The sequence below is a fragment of the Lagenorhynchus albirostris genome, chromosome 5 (genome assembly GCF_949774975.1).
Source record: "Lagenorhynchus albirostris chromosome 5, mLagAlb1.1, whole genome shotgun sequence".
In the NCBI taxonomy this organism is placed as follows: domain Eukaryota; kingdom Metazoa; phylum Chordata; class Mammalia; order Artiodactyla; family Delphinidae; genus Lagenorhynchus; species Lagenorhynchus albirostris.
Window position 1 is genome coordinate 91,123,169 of NC_083099.1, and position 20,064 is coordinate 91,143,232.

Here is a 20,064-nt window from a genome sequence, read left to right on the forward strand (position 1 = left end):
TGGCCAAGAAATCTCAATGGAGGATGGAAGGCACCAATACCTTTTTCCGGAACATTAGGCTTCTCCTTTTTGTGCTTATATTTGCTGACAATTTTGTGGAATAAGTTCTTTTTCTGAGACTGGAAAGGACCTACAGACAATATTAATATAAATATATTTAAAATTCACAATGTTTCATAAAAAAATACTGTGTTTCTAAACAATTACACCCTCCCCCAGCTTGTGGAATAAGCAAACTGATTCACAAGAAATGTCATCTTGCATCTTTTCTCATCTAACTCGTGCTTAGCGTCCTTCCCTAGACTTACTGAAAAACCAGTGAGATTTTCCTTAGAAATATATTGGACAGAAGTCTCCATTAGGGCTGGGACTCCCTCAGCAGAAACTGCAGATTTAGTGACTAGAGACAGACCACAACCAGTAACAGCAGAGTAGATGTAGTTTGTAATAAAGAAAAGGTTTTACTTTAGATTCCTAAATACCATGAAGGAAAGGATGGCACTGGCATTTCATCTCTCCTAAGAAACTGATTTTCACAAGGACAGCAGTTTGAGGACAACTTTTGGGTTGGCCCGACAGCTTTCTAGCCTATTCTGAGGATATTCTAGGAGGAAAAAAAGTGATTTAAAAATAGAAAAATATTTGCCAAAACCTTTTTTTGGAGGGTGGCGGGGGTAGGGGAGTGGGGAGAAGTCTCAGACTGTATCTTAGTTTTTTCACATAAAGAAAAGAGAATTGGGATTTTCCAGTCACCCATCAGAAAGGCCAGCAACAGCACTGACCTCCAAAAAGCAGGTTGCTTTCTACACTTGACTGATATTCCTATGTGAAACTGACATTTTCCATAACTTCTGTTTCCTCGTGTGTAAATGGGGATAATAATAGTGCCCAAGTCACAGGGCTGAAGGGAGAATTAAAAAATTAGAAGCTCTAGGGCTTCCCTGGTGGCGCAGTGGTTGAGAGTCCGCCTGCCGACGCAGGGGACACGGGTTCGTGCCCCGGTCTGGGAGGATCCCACATGCCGCGGAGCGGCTGGGCCCGTGAGCCATGGCCGCTGAGTTTGCGCGTCCGGAGCCTGTGCTCCGCAATGGGAGAGGCCACAACAGTGAGAGGCACTTGTACCGCAAAAAAAAAAAAAAATTAGAAGCTCTATAAGCTGCTCCTGCTGCCAGTGTCTGCATCCACATGCCCTGACTTCCTGCCAGAAGTAAACTATCTGTGCTCCTATTTAAAGTATACAATAAAATGGTTTTTATATTCACAAATATTTGCAGCCACCATCAATTTTAGAACATTTTTACCACCTCAAAAATAAATCCCATAGTCTTTAGCTATCACCCCTCCCGACATCTGTATTCTCCCTATCCCAGACTGCCCTGGCTAGAACCTCCACTATAATGTTGGATAGAAATGGAGAGAGTGAATATCCTTGTCTTTATTCCCTATCTTAGGGGGAAAGCAACAAATCTTTCACCATTAAGCATAATGCTAGTTGTGAGGTTTCTTTTTTTTTTTTGGTGTCTTTTATCAGGTTTAATAAGGTCCCTTTTATTTCCGAGTTTGTTGGATGTGAATCATGAAAAGGTGTTGAATTTTGTCAAATGCTTTTTCTACATTTTCTACGTCTATTGAGATGATCCTGTGGATTTTTCTTTGTTGTTGTTTTACTGATATGGTAAATTACATCAACTGATTTTTGGATGTTAAAAAACCAACCCTGCATTCCTGGGGTAAAATACCAATTGGTCACGGTATATAATTCTTCTTATATCAATTCACTTTGTTAGTATTCTGTTAAGGATTTCTGTGTCCATATCTGTTAGAGATAGTGGTCTGCAATTTTTCTTTTTTGTGATGTGTTTGTCTAGTTTTGACATTAGTATAATACTGGCCTCATAGAATGATTTGGGAAGTGTTCCCTCCTCTTCCAATGTTATGGACAAGCTTATGAAAAACTGGTATTAATTCTTTTAAGTGTTTGGAAGAATTCAGTGGTGAAGCCATCTGCGTCTGGTACTTTTTCGATTACTAAATTCAATCTTTACACTAGCTATAGGTCTATTCAGATTGTCTACTTCTTCTTAAGTCAGTTTAGGTAGTTTGTGTCTTTCTAGTAATTGTCTGTTTCATGTAGGTTATCTAATTTACCGGCATATAACTGTTCATAGTATTCCTTTATTATCCTTTCCAGTTTTGTAAGATCGGTAGTAATGGCCCCATTTCATTTCTGATTCTAATGATTTGAGTCTTCTTTTTTCCTTGGTCAGTCTAGCTAAACATTTATCAAATTTGTTGTTCTTTTCAAAGAATTAGCTTTTGGTTTTAATGATTTTCTCTATTGTTTTCCTATTCTTTAATTAATTTCATTTCATTAATCTCCTCTCTAATCTTTATTATTTCTTTTCTTCTACTTCCTTTAGGTTTAGTTTGTTCTTCTAACAGTGTCTCAAGACAGGTTATGTTATTGATTTGAGATTTTTCTTCTTCCTTAATATATGCATTTACACCTATAAATTCCCCTCTAAGCAATGCTCTGGCTGTATCCTACAAATTTTAGTATGCTGTGTTTTCATTTTATTCATCTCGAAGTATTTTCATATTTCCCTATTGATTTCTTCTTTGACTTATTGGTTATTTAGAGTGTGTTGCTTAATTTCCACATATTTTTGAGTTTTCTAAATTTTTTCCTGCTGTTCATTTTTAATTTCATTCCACTGTGGTCAGAAAACATAATTTGAATTATTTCAATCCTTTTAAATTTACTCGTTTGTTAAATGTCCCAGCATACTGTGTATTCTGGAGACTGTTCCATGTCCACCTGAGAAAAATGTATATGATGCTGTTGTTGGGTGGAGCATTCTATATATATCTGTTAGGTCTAGCTGTTGTATAGTGTTCAAGTCTTCTCCTTCTTTGTTGATATTTGGCCTTCTTGTTCTATCAAAACTATTCTTTTTTCCATATCATTGCTCACCTTCTGATACATTATATACTTTTCTTATTGTTTAGGCTTGTTTATTCCTGGTAGTCCCACTAAAATGTAACCTCCTTGGCAGCAGGGTTCTTTGTTTTCATTCACAGATATATTCTACATGCCTAGAGTGGTGCTTAACACATGACTGATTCTCAACAATACTGTTGCATGCACAAATAAATAAAGCTCTTAAAACACTGATGGCATCAATAAAGAGCTCAAGAAATGACAGTTTTTGCTATTATTACTGATAACATAAAGGTGTACAAGTGTTTTTTGATGACTACACCAAGTCATCCTAAATAACCAATAGCAAATACTTCTGAATTGGGTGGTGGTGATCTGAAATGGAAACAGAAAACACTTCTTATTTGTTTTTTTGGGGAGGTGGGGGGGGCAGTGAGCAAAAAGGGAAAGAAAATAAATTTAACAAATACAAAGAAAATATATCATGTATATATTTATACAATATATATGTATATATTGTATATATATATATATACATGTATATATTTCATACAATCTACACTAATATTATAGGTATTCCCTATGGTCCATTTGCAATTACTCATATGTATTTTATACAATCTAGGAAACTGCAGGCCAGTGCACATGAATGACAGACACATGGGTAATCACAGAAAACAGAAGAAGAAGAAAGCATAAAAACAATTCTGAGACTTCTCAGGACCATAAGGATCCTAGTGATTTACCCATAGGAAAATAATTTAATAATAATAAGCTATTGCCTCACAGGGTGAATGATTTCTGTGTTCATCACTGTGTATGAGGACAATGGGATAAGGAAGTGGTTCACAGAAGCAAACTGATTTGATGTATGGAATGGGTTAAGAAAGAAGAATAGAATACATATTTTCAGACCAAACCATACTCAGACAAATCTAAAAAGTATAATTTAAGGACAAAACTAAATATAGAGCTTGCCAATTTTAACATAAAAAAAGAACATCCAGGGTGGTTTAGTACATAGAAGAGCTCCTGTAAACTTATATTTTTAAACCTCCTTGCTGCTAGCCATCCCCAAACTATAACTATAAAACAAATCTAAGCAAATGACAAGTTCAGATAAAAAAGAAAGTGACAAACTTGAAGGAGTAATAGATAAGATATGATGGTATTCACTGAAAAGCAGTAGTTTTAGAGTCAAGAAGTGAACAATTTGATTCCTGCCTACCAGGAATTTTTCCATAGTTAATTATTCTATTAACATAGAAATATGTCCATGGAGGGAAAAGGTAGGAAGTCAAAAGCAGAGAAAAGAGTTTTAGAAGGAATCATTCAGAAAGCAAAGAACTGGCAACTGTCTTTCACTAAAACACCATCTCATGTTTCCATGCCATCTCATCTCATCTTCCTACCAAATTTCTTTAAAGACTGTATCAGCTTCCACTTCCTTATGACAAAATCACCTGTTGCTGGCATATAAACTAGCTTAGGACTCCACGTACATTTTGGGGCTGGATGACCTGTGTTTTGAAGGTATCAAACACTTTGGCACCCCAGCTTCACAGCTGGGTAGAAAATAGCAGAGACAAACCACAATCTGAGAGGGTAAGAAGGGTGCCATAGAGACATTAACAATAACTTTTCCAAAACATTAATGTTGTTCATGGTTTGCTGAAAAATGGACATGTTTTGGCTGAGAAGTGTAGTGACATAGGAGCCATTTCAGTATTAGCATGGTATGAAAACTTTTCAAGGTCAGCAAGTAAGGTGAATTAAGTGAACCTTGCTCTGGAGAACTATTACAGGAAACAAGTGTTCGGCATAACTAGAATGGTGGTGGCTTAATGTCCAGTTTCTATAGTTTCATGTTTTTAAGCTATAAAAAGGGAAGAAGGTTTATTCTAAGACTAGGCTGTCATTTCTGTAATGAACACATAAGTGATGAATGACCAGTGAAACAACAAATTCCTTTGCAATAATTTATAGCAGAGCTTCCCTGGTGGCCTAGTGGTTAAGAATCTGCCTGCCAATGCAGAGGACATGGGTTCGAGCTCTGATTCGGGAAGATTCCACATGCCGGGGAGCAACTAAGTCCGTGCGCCACAACTACTGAGCCTGTGCTCTAGAGCCCATGCTCTGCAGCAAGAGAAGCCACCGCAATGAGAAGCCCGTGCACCGCAATGAAGAGTAGCTCCTGTTCACTGCAACTAGAGAAAGCCCATGCGCAGCAACAAAGACCCAACCCAGTCAAAAATAAATAAATAAAATAAATAAATTTATTAAAAAAAATAATTTATACCGAAGTGCTCCCAGCTGCTTGGCATATGAATCTGTGGACTGGAGTAAGTTCAAGTAAACCAGCCACAATCAAGTTAGGATTCACTGAGGGGAAGGGGCCACCTTAGTGCGCTAGACATACATGCCTTGTTTAAAAAAAAAACTCAGGATTATACTAGGTATACCTTTTATACATGCAAATGTGCTGTCACCATGTTCAAGAAAATGTCTGGTGGCAGTGAAGACTCTCAGTTACATGGCGAAAAACAGAGTTCTGCCCAACCTGGAAGCTATCACTTCCTGATAGGAAAGGATGGCCTGGCTTTCATCACATTTCAGCTCTTGAGCACAGAAAGTATCTTCAGGTTGGCTCAAACCCAAACAGGGGTTCCTGTCCTCAGTCTTTTATTTTGTAAATCTGCTTCTTTTGTTCCACTGTGATTTTTAAAAATCTCAAATCCTTAACCATTTGAAATTTCAATCTTGCAGTGTAAGTGTGAATTGGAAAAAAAAATGAGAACGACCAACAGTATGTTTGTTAATGGGCAAAAAACAATGTGAAAAGATAAAGAAATAAGGGAGGAGAAATTAAGTCAAGGGTCAAGCTCAGGCATAATTTAAACACTCTAAATTGAACTCAATTAACTTTTTCTCCATGACCCTACTTTGCTTGAAAATTACTATTTTACAGAGCAGTCCGACTTCTGAAACTCTTGTAAAAAGTGCTTCATACATTAAGAGTAAATACACACTTAAAATAATGTGTCAAAACAAACCTCTTAAGTTACAATTAAATTTAGATTTATAATTCAAAGCTTTCATTTGAATATATATAAGTAACTGTGGGAGAGAAACCAGAAAACACTATAGGAATGGGCTGCTTCAGCTGACCTGCATTGTGAGTTAGAAGGATTATAATTTCCTGGATAATTTGTTCTTAGAAGCAAAGGGAAATTCTATTCCTAAATCATCTATATACTAAGCCTACTATAATGTAGTCTGAGTCTCCTTGGAGGAAGGTGACAATTATTTTCATCCCTTTTTATTGTAAAGTTTCTGACAAGACCTATTACATAGACATAAGGGACAGGGCAGAGATAGTGGAGGGGACGATGGAAAAGGGGAAGACTACTTAGAAATACAGATATAAATAAGAAGACCACTGGAAAAACAGAATTGTTAAGCCCAAGCAGGTGCTATGATTTTGAGATATGTAACTATATAAATCATTTTCCTCTAGAAATTACATTTCATGAAAATTCTATACATATAACCTGGAGGAGCTAAAAAAGTACCTAGTATAAGGCAGGGAAAAATTGTAATAAGTGTTGAATAACAAATATAGGAGAAAATAAAATACAGACAAATGGCAAACTGTGGGAGAAAAAAATGGGGTTTCCTATGAATATTCGCTCCTTTACTAAAGAACTAATGATCTCACTCACAATGTTTGCTTTGAACGATTCATTATGTAAAGATGCAAAGGGTCTAGACTCCAAGAAAACAATCTCCTCTATCCTCTAAAGATCAGGCAATTACAGCACAGCTGGTATGATAATTTCATTAATAACTTGTAGGATAGTACACTGGCACTGCTAATGCCAAATTACAATCAGCCACAAATACTATTTCTTTAGTTTGCTAAATAGAGAATATATTATTTAATTTCTGTTTTATTTTAATCACATTTTGCTCCACAAGTCGGAATGCAGAGCAAAATCTAAAGCCTTGACAGACCTCCTACCTATGTAATTATTGATATCCTGTATAAGAACCAGGGACTTTGTGGCTTGAGAGGCATAATGGAAGAGTTAAGGTGATACTGTATAAAGTATAATCCAAAACTCCAAAAAGCTATTTCATAGCAAAAGAAATACTGTTAATCTCAGCTGGGAGAGGAAAAACATATAACAGACAACCAAGACCCAAGAGCAGGTCTCGTGAAAATACATTCTAACTTCAGGGTTTTATAGCTTTACAAAGATAAATCTACTGTTACTATCCCTGAAGGATAATTTGGCCAACTTCAGAGCTCTAAAATGAATGTCTCCAACTGCAAGGAGTGGAGGAAGAGAATACATCCTGTACAGCAATCAGTTAAGATCCATTTTATTAGCTTGTCAGGTATTTATCAGCAACTTTAAATCCAAGAATTATGGGGCTGATGATACCTCGCATCTTTGGGCTCATGGACTACTTTACCTATTCCTAAATATCTCTAGGGCACAAGGACTGTCATTTCATTTGGCAATCTATTACAGTGCTCAGCTACCTACCTGTCAACAAGCTGCTTTATTTCTTTCCTATGTATCTAGGGAGATCTCAGAACAACCCTATTTTATTTTCCCAGATGAGCAGACTTGGTGATGCAACGTTTCTTTTTTAGTTCTTTATTCACTAGACTTGTTTTTATTAACCACAGCGGAAAGCCAAGCTAATTCTAAAATCACTTTTACATTCTTCCCTGCTTTTAATCATGAAGGGAGAATATTTTTCAACCTTTCAGATTCATCCTGAGATACAGGTCTCCTCAGTTGTTTCAATTCCAGTGTACAATGGGGGTTTTAGGTCTTGAGGGAAAAAGGTTTACGTTTCTTCAGACATAATTTTTCCCTAGATATATATACCTTATATACTTCCCCAAATCCATGAAATTATATATCCTCATTAACATTTATCTTTGATCATTATCCATAATTGCTAGATTTGGGCAAGATTTATGTAAAGATATATGTCATCATCTATCCATCTATCCAACTAAAAAACACACACACAAAAGAATTAATCTGATTTGCCATAAAGCAAGCAACAGGTAGCCTCTTTTACAGGGTAATTATGAGAAATCTACCAAATCCTGCTCAGAATTCGATCCTGGAAATAACAAAACCTTGGCCACACTAGTTCTTCATCTCTCCATTCACTACCCTTATAGGAGAGCTACCAAAAGAAGTCTTTCACATCTGTATGGAAAACTAGAGGTATATTTGCCCATCAACCTTTAGACCTAAAGTAAAATCAGAAGACGAGTTTCTCACTGGGAGCAATACTGTCATTTAGGGTAGGACAATTCTTCATTGTACTTGAATGTCCTGGGTGGGTTTGGATGTTTAGAACCCCAGCCCCTGCACCACAAATGTAATGGTGGTCCCAGGTGTTGAGACCACTGAAAAGGTACCCCCCACTCTTTAAAACCCCTCTAAGGGGCTTCCCTGGTGGCGCAGTGGTTGAGAGTCCGCCTGCCGATGCAGGGGACACGGGTTCGTGCCCTGGTCCGGGAAGATCCCACATGCCGCGGAGCAGCTGGGCCCGTGAGCCATGGCCGCTGAGCCTGCGCGTCCGGAGCCTGTGCTCCGCAACGGGAGAGGCCACAACAGTGAGAGGCCCGCGTACCGCAAAAATAAATAAATAAATAAAACCCCTGTAGGAACTACAGTGTTGCCCCTAATGAGTGCTGAGATCCACCCAAGTCACACTGATAATTTAAAAACCTTCCTTGATATACAGAGGAGAATCTGATATTCTTGAAAACACAGCATTTTTCTAAATTTAACGAAACCAATAAAAATTATATTGCCGGAGTATTACAGGGAGTTTTATTTTCATTTGATTCACACTGCCAGTAAAGAATAGAGTCTCCCTATTAGGTGAATGGAAGGATTTCACTACCCCAGAGTCCAATCTGTTGCAGACAGACAGGGAACAGAAGAATTAGGCTCAGCCAGCAGTTTCTGCTCAAGAGAAGCTCAACATTCCCAATCTGAATTCTGGAGAGCAGGAGGTCGAAGACCATGTATAACACTTTCAAAAGAGCTACACACTTATGGGCAAATGTATAGGCTGAGATGCCAAAGGACAAAGGCTGAAGAGACTTAGGAAGGAAAGAAGAGAGAGAGAAGTAAGGCAGGAACCAAGATAATCTTGGAAAGCAACCTGAAATTCCAACTCGCTGCTTCAACTGTAAACCCAGTTACATTATCTAAAGGGAGCTGCAGACGCTGAGAAGAGGCTTCAGTTAGATTCTGACCACACTGCAGGAAAGTACAGCACACATCTAACCTTTGCTGGTTTTAGTCGGTTCTGAGGACATATTTCCAGTCTTCTTCTTTTTTCTTGGGACAGGTACACATTTCCGGTCAAATGTAACAGGACTATACTGAGGGAGGCTGTTGAATTTCTTTTCAAATTCTTCATCCAGCTTTGCTGAGCTAATAAAAGAGGGGAGGGGATAGAATCAATCAGCACATGATGTAAATATTTAAACAGAAAATGATCTAAGATATATTTAAAGATATTCCATTTGAAAATGGGGTCCCTAAGAATTAGGGCATTAATAAATTCTGTGCAAGGACAAAAAACATCTTTTCAGAAATGCTTGAGATTTACCAACACAATTTTCTTCATAAACTCATACAATAGGTTATTACCTTAGAAAAGTAGAAACATTATATAAAAATAGCAGAATATTTTTTAAAGTGGAGAATTTGCTGTTCTTTCCATTGGCGTGGGAATTTTTCATTAAGTTCAATACAAAGCATATTCCATCCAGACAAGTTTCTCATTCTAAAGATTCTCGTGTGTGTGTGTGTGTGTGTGTATGCAAGCTTACTGACAGTATGGTATATTGGTAATTTTGTAAGCTTAATTTAAAAAAATTATTGACTAGTACGTGATTAAAATATACACACACAAAGAAAATGCAAACAAATATTCTGAATATTAGAAAAAAGTTCTGGGCAGTTGACCAGGATGAGGACAAGATACTCAATGAAAAAAGTAAAGCCAATTTTCAAAGAACACAACTGGCAGAGGCAACATTGCCTTAACGCAAACCACAAATGACTTCATAAATGCCACCAGCAAGCCACCAGCAAAGTTGGGAAATCCTTGGGTTGCTTTTGACTGTCTGTAAGTCCCCCTCACAGCAATGGCAGTATGCCTGCTGGATCCTAGGCTAGCTGCTGGCTTTCATTTATAGTGAGACTTATTAGCTAAGATGCAACCCAAACAGATGGGAGAAGCTGCAGAACTGCTGTGCTTGGTAGATGGAAAATGGAAAGCGTACTGAGAAGAGAGCAGCTTTGAGTACCAACTTACAAGAAGTTAACGTGTTAGGCTGCTACCTAAGGGATGTCCTTGAGGTGTGTCCACTTAAGACTATTCTCAGTTTTGGAGAAATGTACAGGAATTGGGAGCAGAGATAAGACAGTCAGATGACCATCAGAATGGCCAACTGAAAAAGGCCACTACTAAGTTCTAACAAAGCAGTGAAGGGTGGTGGGTGGGAGTGATGTTCCTCCCTTAATAAAACTGTCTTTTCTCATTTCAGTTAATAAATATTTATACTAATGGAAAATCAGATACTATCTGATACTAATCAGATGCTGTCAGAAAGCTATCTATAAGTCGTGAATTTTCAGATACTCTGGATAACCAAAAGAAAAATACGAAAATGCAAGCTGTAACTCCTTAGGTCCTTTCTTTTTTCAACTAGAATAATTACCTATGTTTTTCGTGGAGAAGTCTATAAAAGTAGAACTGCCAATACTGAGTGAATTTTCTTTGGCTATAGTTAACTAAACAGGGAGCACACTTTCTGCAATAAAAAGGTTTAAAATGCTCATTTAGAAATCTCAGAGAAGAATGACAAGATCTGGCATTTTTCACTGCTCATGAACTATGTTGGCATGTTCCAAACAAAGCAAACCCAGATAGTCTGATTCTGATAGGCCAATTTGTATAGAAGGGAGAAGAGGAAAGATCAGAGTTTTATCACCGATTTAGCCGGCAGAAAACCACACTCCCAATTAAATACATGTGGCTTCCTTAGAAATGATTAAAACAAACAAAAAATACCCCACATCCCAATCTCTCTTCAGGAACAGATTTTCAAAAGATTGTTTCACTTTTCTTCTTCCTCAAAGAAGACTGGTAAAAATCTCTCTCTCATAGCTTCAGCAGTTTTGAATGGAAGCACCAGAGAACTTTCTGCTGGGGAGCCTTCATGCCTGCTTAACTCCCCTGGCCTTCATATTGTTTGCAACAAGACCTGCTTCCTTCTCAGTTTGCAGACCCACAGGGCACTGGTAGTTCCAGGAGATATAGAGCACTGGTCCTGATGCTCAATTGTCACTTTTTAAGAAAATCATGCAAATACTTTTGTATTTGACAATGACAAATGTGAGGATTTTCATGTCATTCTTTAAGCATAATGTCAGCAAAACTAATTTGAACTACTTTGGACTTTTAAAAACGTTAGAAACAAAACACATATAATTATAAATATATCATCTCGATATATATAATATTGAGGAATCATCATCACAAGAAATAATTTCCACCCTCCCACAGTATGATGAGGGCCTTAAGATTAACCAGACCTTAAAGCACTGTAACGTCCAGTTGAAAAAGTACACTATCCCACAAAAAGAAATGCAAATATTTATGGATAAACCAAGTATAATACTCCCAAATGCATAAAATTTGCATGCCTCTAACATACTTATGAAAAAATATGGAAAATATATTAAAATGTACTTATTTCTAGTCAATGTATTCTTTTCAAATTGGGCTAATGAGAAATCTCAAAGGAATTTTAAAGCAGTACAACTGAATATACAGATGATTTCTTCACCAATATAAAGTACTGAATCTAACCTAACAAAATGCTTTCTGTTAAGATGGGCATTAGGAGTCTGTTTTATATAATAAAAAAATGAAATAATTCTTTTTTTTTTAGAGTTTTATTAATTAATTAATTAATTAATTTTTGCTGTGTTGGGTCTTTGCTTCTGTGCAAGGGCTATCTCTTGTTGTGGCAAGCGGGGGCCACTCTTCATCGCGATGCGTGGGCCTCTCACTATCGTGGCTTCTCTTGTTGCAGAGCACAGGCTCCAGAAGCGCAGGCTCAGTAGTTGTGGCTCACGGGCCTAGCTGCTCCGCGGCATGTGGGATCCTCCCAGACCAGGGCTCGAACCCATGTCCCCTGCATTAGCAGGGAGATTCTCAACCAATGCGCCACCAGGGAAGCCCTTTTTTTAAATTTATTTTTTATTTTTATTTATTTTTGTGGTACGCGGGCCTCTCACTGTTGTGGCCTCTCCCGTTGCGGAGCACAGGCTCCGGACGTGCAGGGTCAGTGGCCATGGCTCACGGCCCAGCCGCTCCGCGGCATGTGGGATCTTCCCAAACCAGGGCACGAACCCGTGTCCCCTGCATTGGCAGGTGGACTCTCAACCACTGCGCCACCAGGGAAGTCCATAAAAAATGAAATAATTCTTAATGATTTTATCTTGATGTATGCTCTTTCTTGATACTGCATTTTAATACATAATTAATTGCTGAATATTCTCTGCATCAAGAGAATACTTAATCTAATATTTTAATCTCAGAGCATAGAACATAGCTTACACAAAACAAAGTCAGAGGTAGAAACATAATTTTATCTACATTTTCAGCTGTCATTATTTTATAAACATGTACATAACCTTCAGAAATATTAAATGAAGTACATACAGTATGTAAAATTAGCAAAGTATAAACATACTTATATAATATCCATCATAAATTTCAGATGAGAAATGCATCCTGGAGATGTATTATAAATGTAAAACATATATAATGTAACGCCACTAATACAAGAGGGACCTCCGTTCAAACTCAGGCCTAAGTCTAAAATCTACACATTTTGTACTATACTTAAAACATGAATGACACTATCACTCACACAACCATGCTAACAGCAGGAATCATGCGATACACTTGATTTGTGTTCCTTCATGTGCTTACTAAGATGGCAGGAGGTGCTGACTGGATACTCCAAGAACAAGCAGTTAGTGATCTGTTTCCCTTGAAAATACCACCACATTTGGGGTCTGTGCTGTGCTCACAGACACTTACCCAAGGAGAGAGTCTTCCTTTGGCTTTGTCTTCTTGAACTTCTTGCTTCCACTGGTCCCACTCTGGTTAAATGTCCAGCTTTCTTCATTCCAACACCCTTCGTGATCAGAGGAGTTTCCTTTTCCTGAGCTTCGTTTCCCTAAGGAAATTCAAAAGAAAGAGTGTGCTTGGTATATTGGGATGGAAGGGAAATCATCTTAGTTGCTTCACAAGTGATCTCTTGACCCCTTAGGTATCATTTGCATGATGCCATTTGTAACTATTTCAGATTCCTCAGAGTGATTCCTGATGGACCACCTTTAATAACAGAACATGCAAAAAAGTAACTTACAGACTCTGAGATCCACAGTCTCATCATAACAGGTGCTACATGACTCATGAGACAGACTAACTATCAATACTACTAATTTTTCCATTAGATAATCAGCCTGAGGTGTGGGAGCCCTTTTCTGGTATGCACTATTAATTCTAATTTCCCCAAGACTTACTGGAATGACATCCCTGGAGAACTATGTACTCTCAAGGATCTTCATTCAGGACTTGTTAGACCTATTTTCACACATCTCTATAGTTGGAATTTAGCTTGGCAACAGGTAGGTAGTCCCCTAGCCAGATACTATATTTTAAAATAGATGAATTTATATGAAACACTCTATGGAATAAAGGTATATATATTAACTGGTTTCTGGATACTGTTATGTTTTAAAGAGCTCTTCACTTCAACTACAGTTTTGATTACCTAGTGGGGAGGGCCAGATAAGTTATTTGTTTCTAGAGTCTACAGGTCAAGATTCTGCCAAACATATCTGCTTGTTTCAGAATATTATTTCCATCAATTTTAAAAACCAGACTTAAGAGCTCTACACATGCAATACTGATCCTTCAAAACAAAAAGCCAGCCAACACCAGTAAAAAAAAAGGTTGGAGTAACTTTGGACACTTATATTCTGAGAACCATGTACAAAGTGAATACAAACTCCCCTTAATGGTGCTAAAAACATATAGGTAAAATGACAAATGTATATAATCTATAAACTGTAAAGAATTGTACAAATGTAAAATATTATTTTGATACTATACTGTTCTTTACTGTGGTTCTTCTCAATACGTTTAAAGGAGAAATTCTGCTAGGTTTCCATGTTCTTTTCAGATTTAGGGAAGTCACTTACCTCTGTCAACATTAGCTCGCAGAGAGGTGAGCATACCCTCAGACACCAGGGTTTTATAAAGAGCACCTTTGCAAGACCTCTCGGATTTCCGGGAGCCACAAGTCTCTATTTTTCTGTGACAGTCACTGTCCTCAGGCTTGGCCTGTCCCGATAGGCTGGGTGGTAATGCATCCTCCGTAGGGGTCAATGGTTCTGCTTTTATACCCTCTGGCACCTCACCAGAAATGTTCTTGCTGGCAGAAATACTGATAAAATCTTGAGGTCTTGACTCTTTGGTGGTGTCTGAGGATTTCTCCTTTGACATTTTCTTCTCTCTTGATTTCACTTTCTTCTTTGGTGGCTTGGCATCCAAAATGCTTCCCTTGCCACTTGAGGACGTGCGGACCTTCTTGCGAGGGGTTTCTCCAAGCTTCTCGATGCCCCAGTCTCCCTTTGCAACAGCTTCAATGGTGTACATGACACTCTCGATATCAGATTCTGAGGACTGCCTCTTTTTGCAAGTCTTCTTGGGTGTGGATTTATCATTTCCATGTCGATCCATTTTGTTTTTCTTCTTTTTCTTTTTTAGCTTTTCTGGTTTGCTTAATGCTGTGGGATCCTCAATGATCATAATTCCATGAGGATGGCACATGTGATCCTTTCTACTGGGAACATCGCTTATTATGATCTTGCTACTGGCAGAGTAAGAAAAATCAGGGAAGTGACTACACTTTTGATCTTCCTCTAATTCTTCCTTTTTAATTTCTTTGGGAGCTTCCATTTTTATACCCATTATATCATCCATTCGCAGCTCCTCAAAATTTCTTAATTCCTTAGAATCTCTTACATTTTCCTTAGCTGATTTTTCAAATTCTCCTTCTTTCTGTAACCTGGCTTCATCTATTTTCTCCATTTTTATTTCTCTTTCTTCCTTGCCCTTCTCCAATTCTTTGTTTCTTCCGCCATCTGATTCTTTTGCTTTTATTAGCTTTGATTCTTCCATTTTCACCCCCTCTGATGCCAGGCACATCTAAACAGTTAAACATGAGAGAACAAACAAAATACATTATTCTATACTTGAAACTAGCTTAAACTTTTAAATTACATCCTTTTAAAAAATAATCAAAACAAACTTCAAACTTTACAAGTCCACTTCTGCCAAAGTAACTTAAATTATTCAAATTAATAAAAGGCTTTGTAATATATTCATTCAACTCTAGAGGAGTATATACTCAAATTCTCACTTTCCAGCTTCTCATGAAGGTTTCCTCTGAAAACAAGATTTGGTAAAAGAAGGATGGGATCTAGAATTGAAAGACCTGAGTTTGAGTCTTAATTTTGCTACTTGCTAACTCTGCACCTAGGATGAGTCATTTCAGTCCTCATTCCTCTGTTGTCTTTGTAAAATAAAACTGATAATAGTTGTCTCAGAGGATCCTGTGAGGTCTAAGTGAGATGATGCACATATGGCAGTACTTAGTAAATCATCCCCAAACTCTATTCAGATATTTACCTTTTCTTTTTCCTTGGGGAAATGAGAGAAATAGCAACAATTTCTATCTACCTGCTTAAAATTAGAAATGATAAGATGATTCACTAAAGAACTACAGAAGGTTTTGGTTAACGAACAAAACATTATAGGTCCACAAATGCCAAAAGATAACCTGAAAGATCACAAAAGCTCTGAAAAATAAGTGGGGGGTGGTTGTTTTTTTTAAAAATCCATTTGATGGTAAACTTGATCTGATCCAAACTTACCTGGCTGCAAATTCTGACCAGAACTTTTATCTGACTTAATGTGACTATTCATGTTTTTGCTATTAAATCTCCATGAATTTGAATATATATTAGGGGAATTAATGGCACACTGTAAGATACACACACTGCATCATTTTCCCTAAAATCTGAAAAATTTTGAGCCCCAAAACACATCTGCGAACAATTCGGTTAAGTTTTTAAACTCCCCAAATTTCACATATAGGACATTAAAGGAGAAACTCGCCATCTTCCTCTCCAGCAACTATGTACCATGAAACTGCAATCTAAAAGCTATTTTCTAAAAGAGGAAATTACAGCTCATTGTAAAATTCATTTTCAGTACCTGGCTTTTCATTCATAAACACTCCCCGTAAGGCTCCCCGGTGCTAGGCTCAGTGGGGGACACTAAAGGTGCAAAGATCAATAAGGTCTGTCCCATGATTCCTGACAGCTTCCACCCCAGCCCCCCAGCCCCTCGGAGGGATTCATCACGAGTCACTACAAGGCTGATGAAGCCAACGGCAGCAGAGGAATTCTTAACCATTACTCATTTTATCTACTCTGCACTGCCAATTTAGAGGAAAAAAGATTATTAGGGCTTGCTGAACCCCCCAAATCAAGTACATGAGTAGGAAACTGATCTGTTTTAAAAGAAAAATCACCACTTTATGGAATGGCAAGTTGTCAGAGATTGTTAACAGCTATAAAATTCATTTTTTAAATGGATGATACATTGAATTAAACATCAGATACTATTTTACCTCATTTTTCCCCTTAGTACTTTCAGTATATCTCAAATCCTTCCGTGAGAATTATGTTATGATTAGTAAGTCTCGCAAGAAGCTGGAGAAGGGGCGGGAGGAGGCAGACAGTGCAAGGTTTTTTAAAAAAAATGAACATGACAAGAGTACCCAGCCCTTCAGGATCATTCACAGGGAAGATGTGTAATATCATGAATTCACAACAGAGCTGCCTTTTTCAGGAAATCATGTAAGTTAACTTTTAGACCTCAGCAAGTAGTTATGAAGACTGAGAACTTCCCTTTATTAAACCTAACCAGAAAGAAGATCAAAGCAAAACGTTAAATTAATTCTGAAACACTGGGATACATATCATCTTCCCTGCATGCTTTATTCTCAGGGGAGATTTGCTGTTTTTGTATCAATTTTGGAATAATTTTTATTTTCCTTTCTCAATCATCCTAGTCCTTCATGAATCTAACTATCCCATGTGGGGAGAGAGACTATGCTTGAAGAAGGCTAGAAAGGCATCCTCAAGGTGAATTTTATAGTTTTCAATCACTATCACTCTGGTGGCCTTTAATAAGTCACTTTAGGGACCTTTGCCACACAAGCACTGATTTTGCCAACGGTTTGCATTTGCACAGGTTCATCTTAGCAAACTCAATAACACTTTGCAAACTCTATTCTCAGCTTCAATGTATTTCAAAACAATTCTCCTCATCACCCCTGACAGGATTCTACAGCTAGGAATGAAATGGAACAAATGCAGACATTCTCTCTGGGGACATATTCTGGGAAACAGCATAATATTTCTTGGGAAGGTAATTACCCCGAACACTAGTCATGCTTTACTTCCTTGTTTCAGGCTCTTAAAGTTTTTTCATAAATAGAGCATGTTAATTCTAAATTATAAGAAAAACAATTAAATGGCTGGAAGTTAAACTATAAAAATAAAACTAATAACTACAATTCTCACTAACCAAACCCCCAAATAAACACAAATCAAACTCTCAGAGTTGGTGTCACTCCAGACTTACCTAATTATCTTATCTAATGTTATCTAATTTAACATTCTTCCTAATGTAGCAACTCATTTTATTATAAAAGTCCTGAGAGTTATACAACTTTTTGCACAAAGACAGTGACCATATTAGAGGGCAATGCTGTTTGAAATTTTTAAAATATTGAGCAAAAATCTATAAATCCTATCAGTCCTGGTTGTTCCCTGAAGTCACTTAAATTAATCCACTCCTTCTCTCATGTGACAGACTTTTAAATCCTAGAAGATAGACTTTATGTTCCTGTGAGTCTCTTCCCCTGGAACAACTGCTCATTATACGTAAAGGCTTCCCAACCTTTCAAAAGCTGGGTCCCTCTTATCCAGATGCAGTATGGTTGTCCTGAAGTGAGACTGGACTTTATTGAAATAAGCTGGGTTTCTGTGCAAGCACCATACTTGCTTGCCTAAGGCCACACAGTGAGCTAGGCAGGTAGCTTATACCTGAACCCATATGAGGATATAAAGGCTGAGAAATCGTAACAGTACATCATCCTCCGCTGGGTTGTTGCCAGGCAAAAGTAAACAAATGTGTGCAAATAAAATTCATAAATGACATAAAGCTTATAAGGGCTGGAAAACAATGATGTTTCAATTTAGCAGTATTTTAGATTAAGTTCCTAGCCTTTCTGTAATACTCTAGATGAAAAGTGGAGCTATTTGTCAGTTGATAAGGACACTAATCTTCTAATGAGAACCAAAGATGAACTTGCCCCACTGTTTTTATTTTTAATTCATTTTTACTGGAGTATAGTTGCTTTACAATGTTGGGTTAGTTTCTGCTGTACAGCAAAGTGAATCAGCTATACATATACATATATCCTCTCTTTTTTGGATTCCTTTCCATTTAAGTCACCCCAGAGCACTGAGTAGAGTTCCCCGTGCTATACATTAGGTTCTCATTAGTTACCTATTTTATACATAGTAGTGTATATATGTCAATCACAGTCTCCCAATTCATCCCACCTCCCCTCCCCCTTGGTATCCATACATTTGTTCTCTATGTCTGTGTCTCTATTTCTGCTTTGCAAATAAGATCATCTATACCATTTTTCTAGATTCCACATATATGCGTTAATATATGATATCCTACCTGTTTTTAAAAAAACAAGTCAAAACTTCTGGCTTGTATTGGGCTTGTGGTCAATTAAAATCCTGGATTACCCACATACTATACTGGGAAGCTTGGTCTCTCCAATTCTGTATCTTTATACTTTTTGTAACTAGATGCAAGAGTTTCCATTTTTCCTTACAAAGTATATCTTTTCAAAATTTGAGTTAAATTACCTTCCAGCTTTGTGTTATAGACACATTTGATAAAGTTGCTTTTTACGTCTTTGTCTAAATCTTTGGTAATAAAGTTGAGTAGGTCATGGCCAAGGACAGAGCGTTCTGGCAAACCTCTAGAGCCCTTTCATCAGGTTGATTTGAACATTAATAAGCTCCAGCAATCTAAGAATGTTTAATAATCCAGTCTAAACTCCCCCCATTTTGTTTACAAGGACATCATAAGATGTCTGTCAGAAGTTTTGCTGAAATCTGGGTACAGTATGCCATTAGCATTCTCTTAGCCTATTTTATAAGCATACAAAATAAAAAATGAGGATGGCTTGTGCACCAGTCAGGGTGTAACTACGCAAACAGAAACAACTTAAAGCATATCTAGCCAAGGGAATTTAATGCAGGGAATTAATTAATTACACAGGGATACCAGAACAGGAGGTCGTGAGGTAACCCAGGGATTAGCAACAGCAGGAAGGCACAGTAGGGACAAATGGCGGAAGGAGCGTTACGAAGCCCAGGGGCTAGGTCCCTGGTGGAAGATAGACCTGTGGTGGGCCAATCTGGAGGGAGCTGGATACATGGACGAGATGATGCCTTTGCTTACTCCCACCCCCTCCTCACCCCTTCCTTACACATCCCAGACTCTTCCTTCCATCCCCTAATCTTCTGCCAGTGTCTCCCACTGGCTGAACCCAGCTAGAAATCAGGGGACACAGGAACCCAGGAAAGGCAGTCTGCAGCCACCTGGGATATAAGCCAGCATACAGGGTACAGAGATTCTGGGGAAGCACATTAGACAACAACTTTGGGGGGTGGGGGGAGACTTCAATAATTCCCAGTTTTCATCTTCTTTTCTATGAGTTCAAACATGATTAAAAATAATTTTCAAAAGTTTCTAGGAGGGCTTCCTGGTGGCACAGTGGTTGAGAGTCCGCCTGCCGATTCAGGGGACCACGGGTT

The 20,064-nt window shown here is 37.9% G+C and overlaps 1 protein-coding gene across 4 annotated transcripts in view; it reads right to left on the reverse strand.

Annotated features, from left to right (window-relative positions):
- Positions 1 to 20,064, reverse strand: part of BBX (BBX high mobility group box domain containing) — a 281,965-nt gene that overhangs the window by 21,651 nt on the left and 240,250 nt on the right. For all 4 annotated transcript variants that reach the window (XM_060150648.1, XM_060150647.1, XM_060150649.1 and 1 more), the window contains 4 exons: positions 14,284 to 15,292; positions 13,115 to 13,253; positions 9,275 to 9,423; positions 41 to 130 (listed from right to left, as the gene is read on the reverse strand). In XM_060150648.1, coding sequence (XP_060006631.1) covers positions 41 to 130; positions 9,275 to 9,423; positions 13,115 to 13,253; positions 14,284 to 15,292 — 1,387 coding nt within the window. The remainder of the gene's footprint in view (positions 1 to 40; positions 131 to 9,274; positions 9,424 to 13,114; positions 13,254 to 14,283; positions 15,293 to 20,064) is intronic.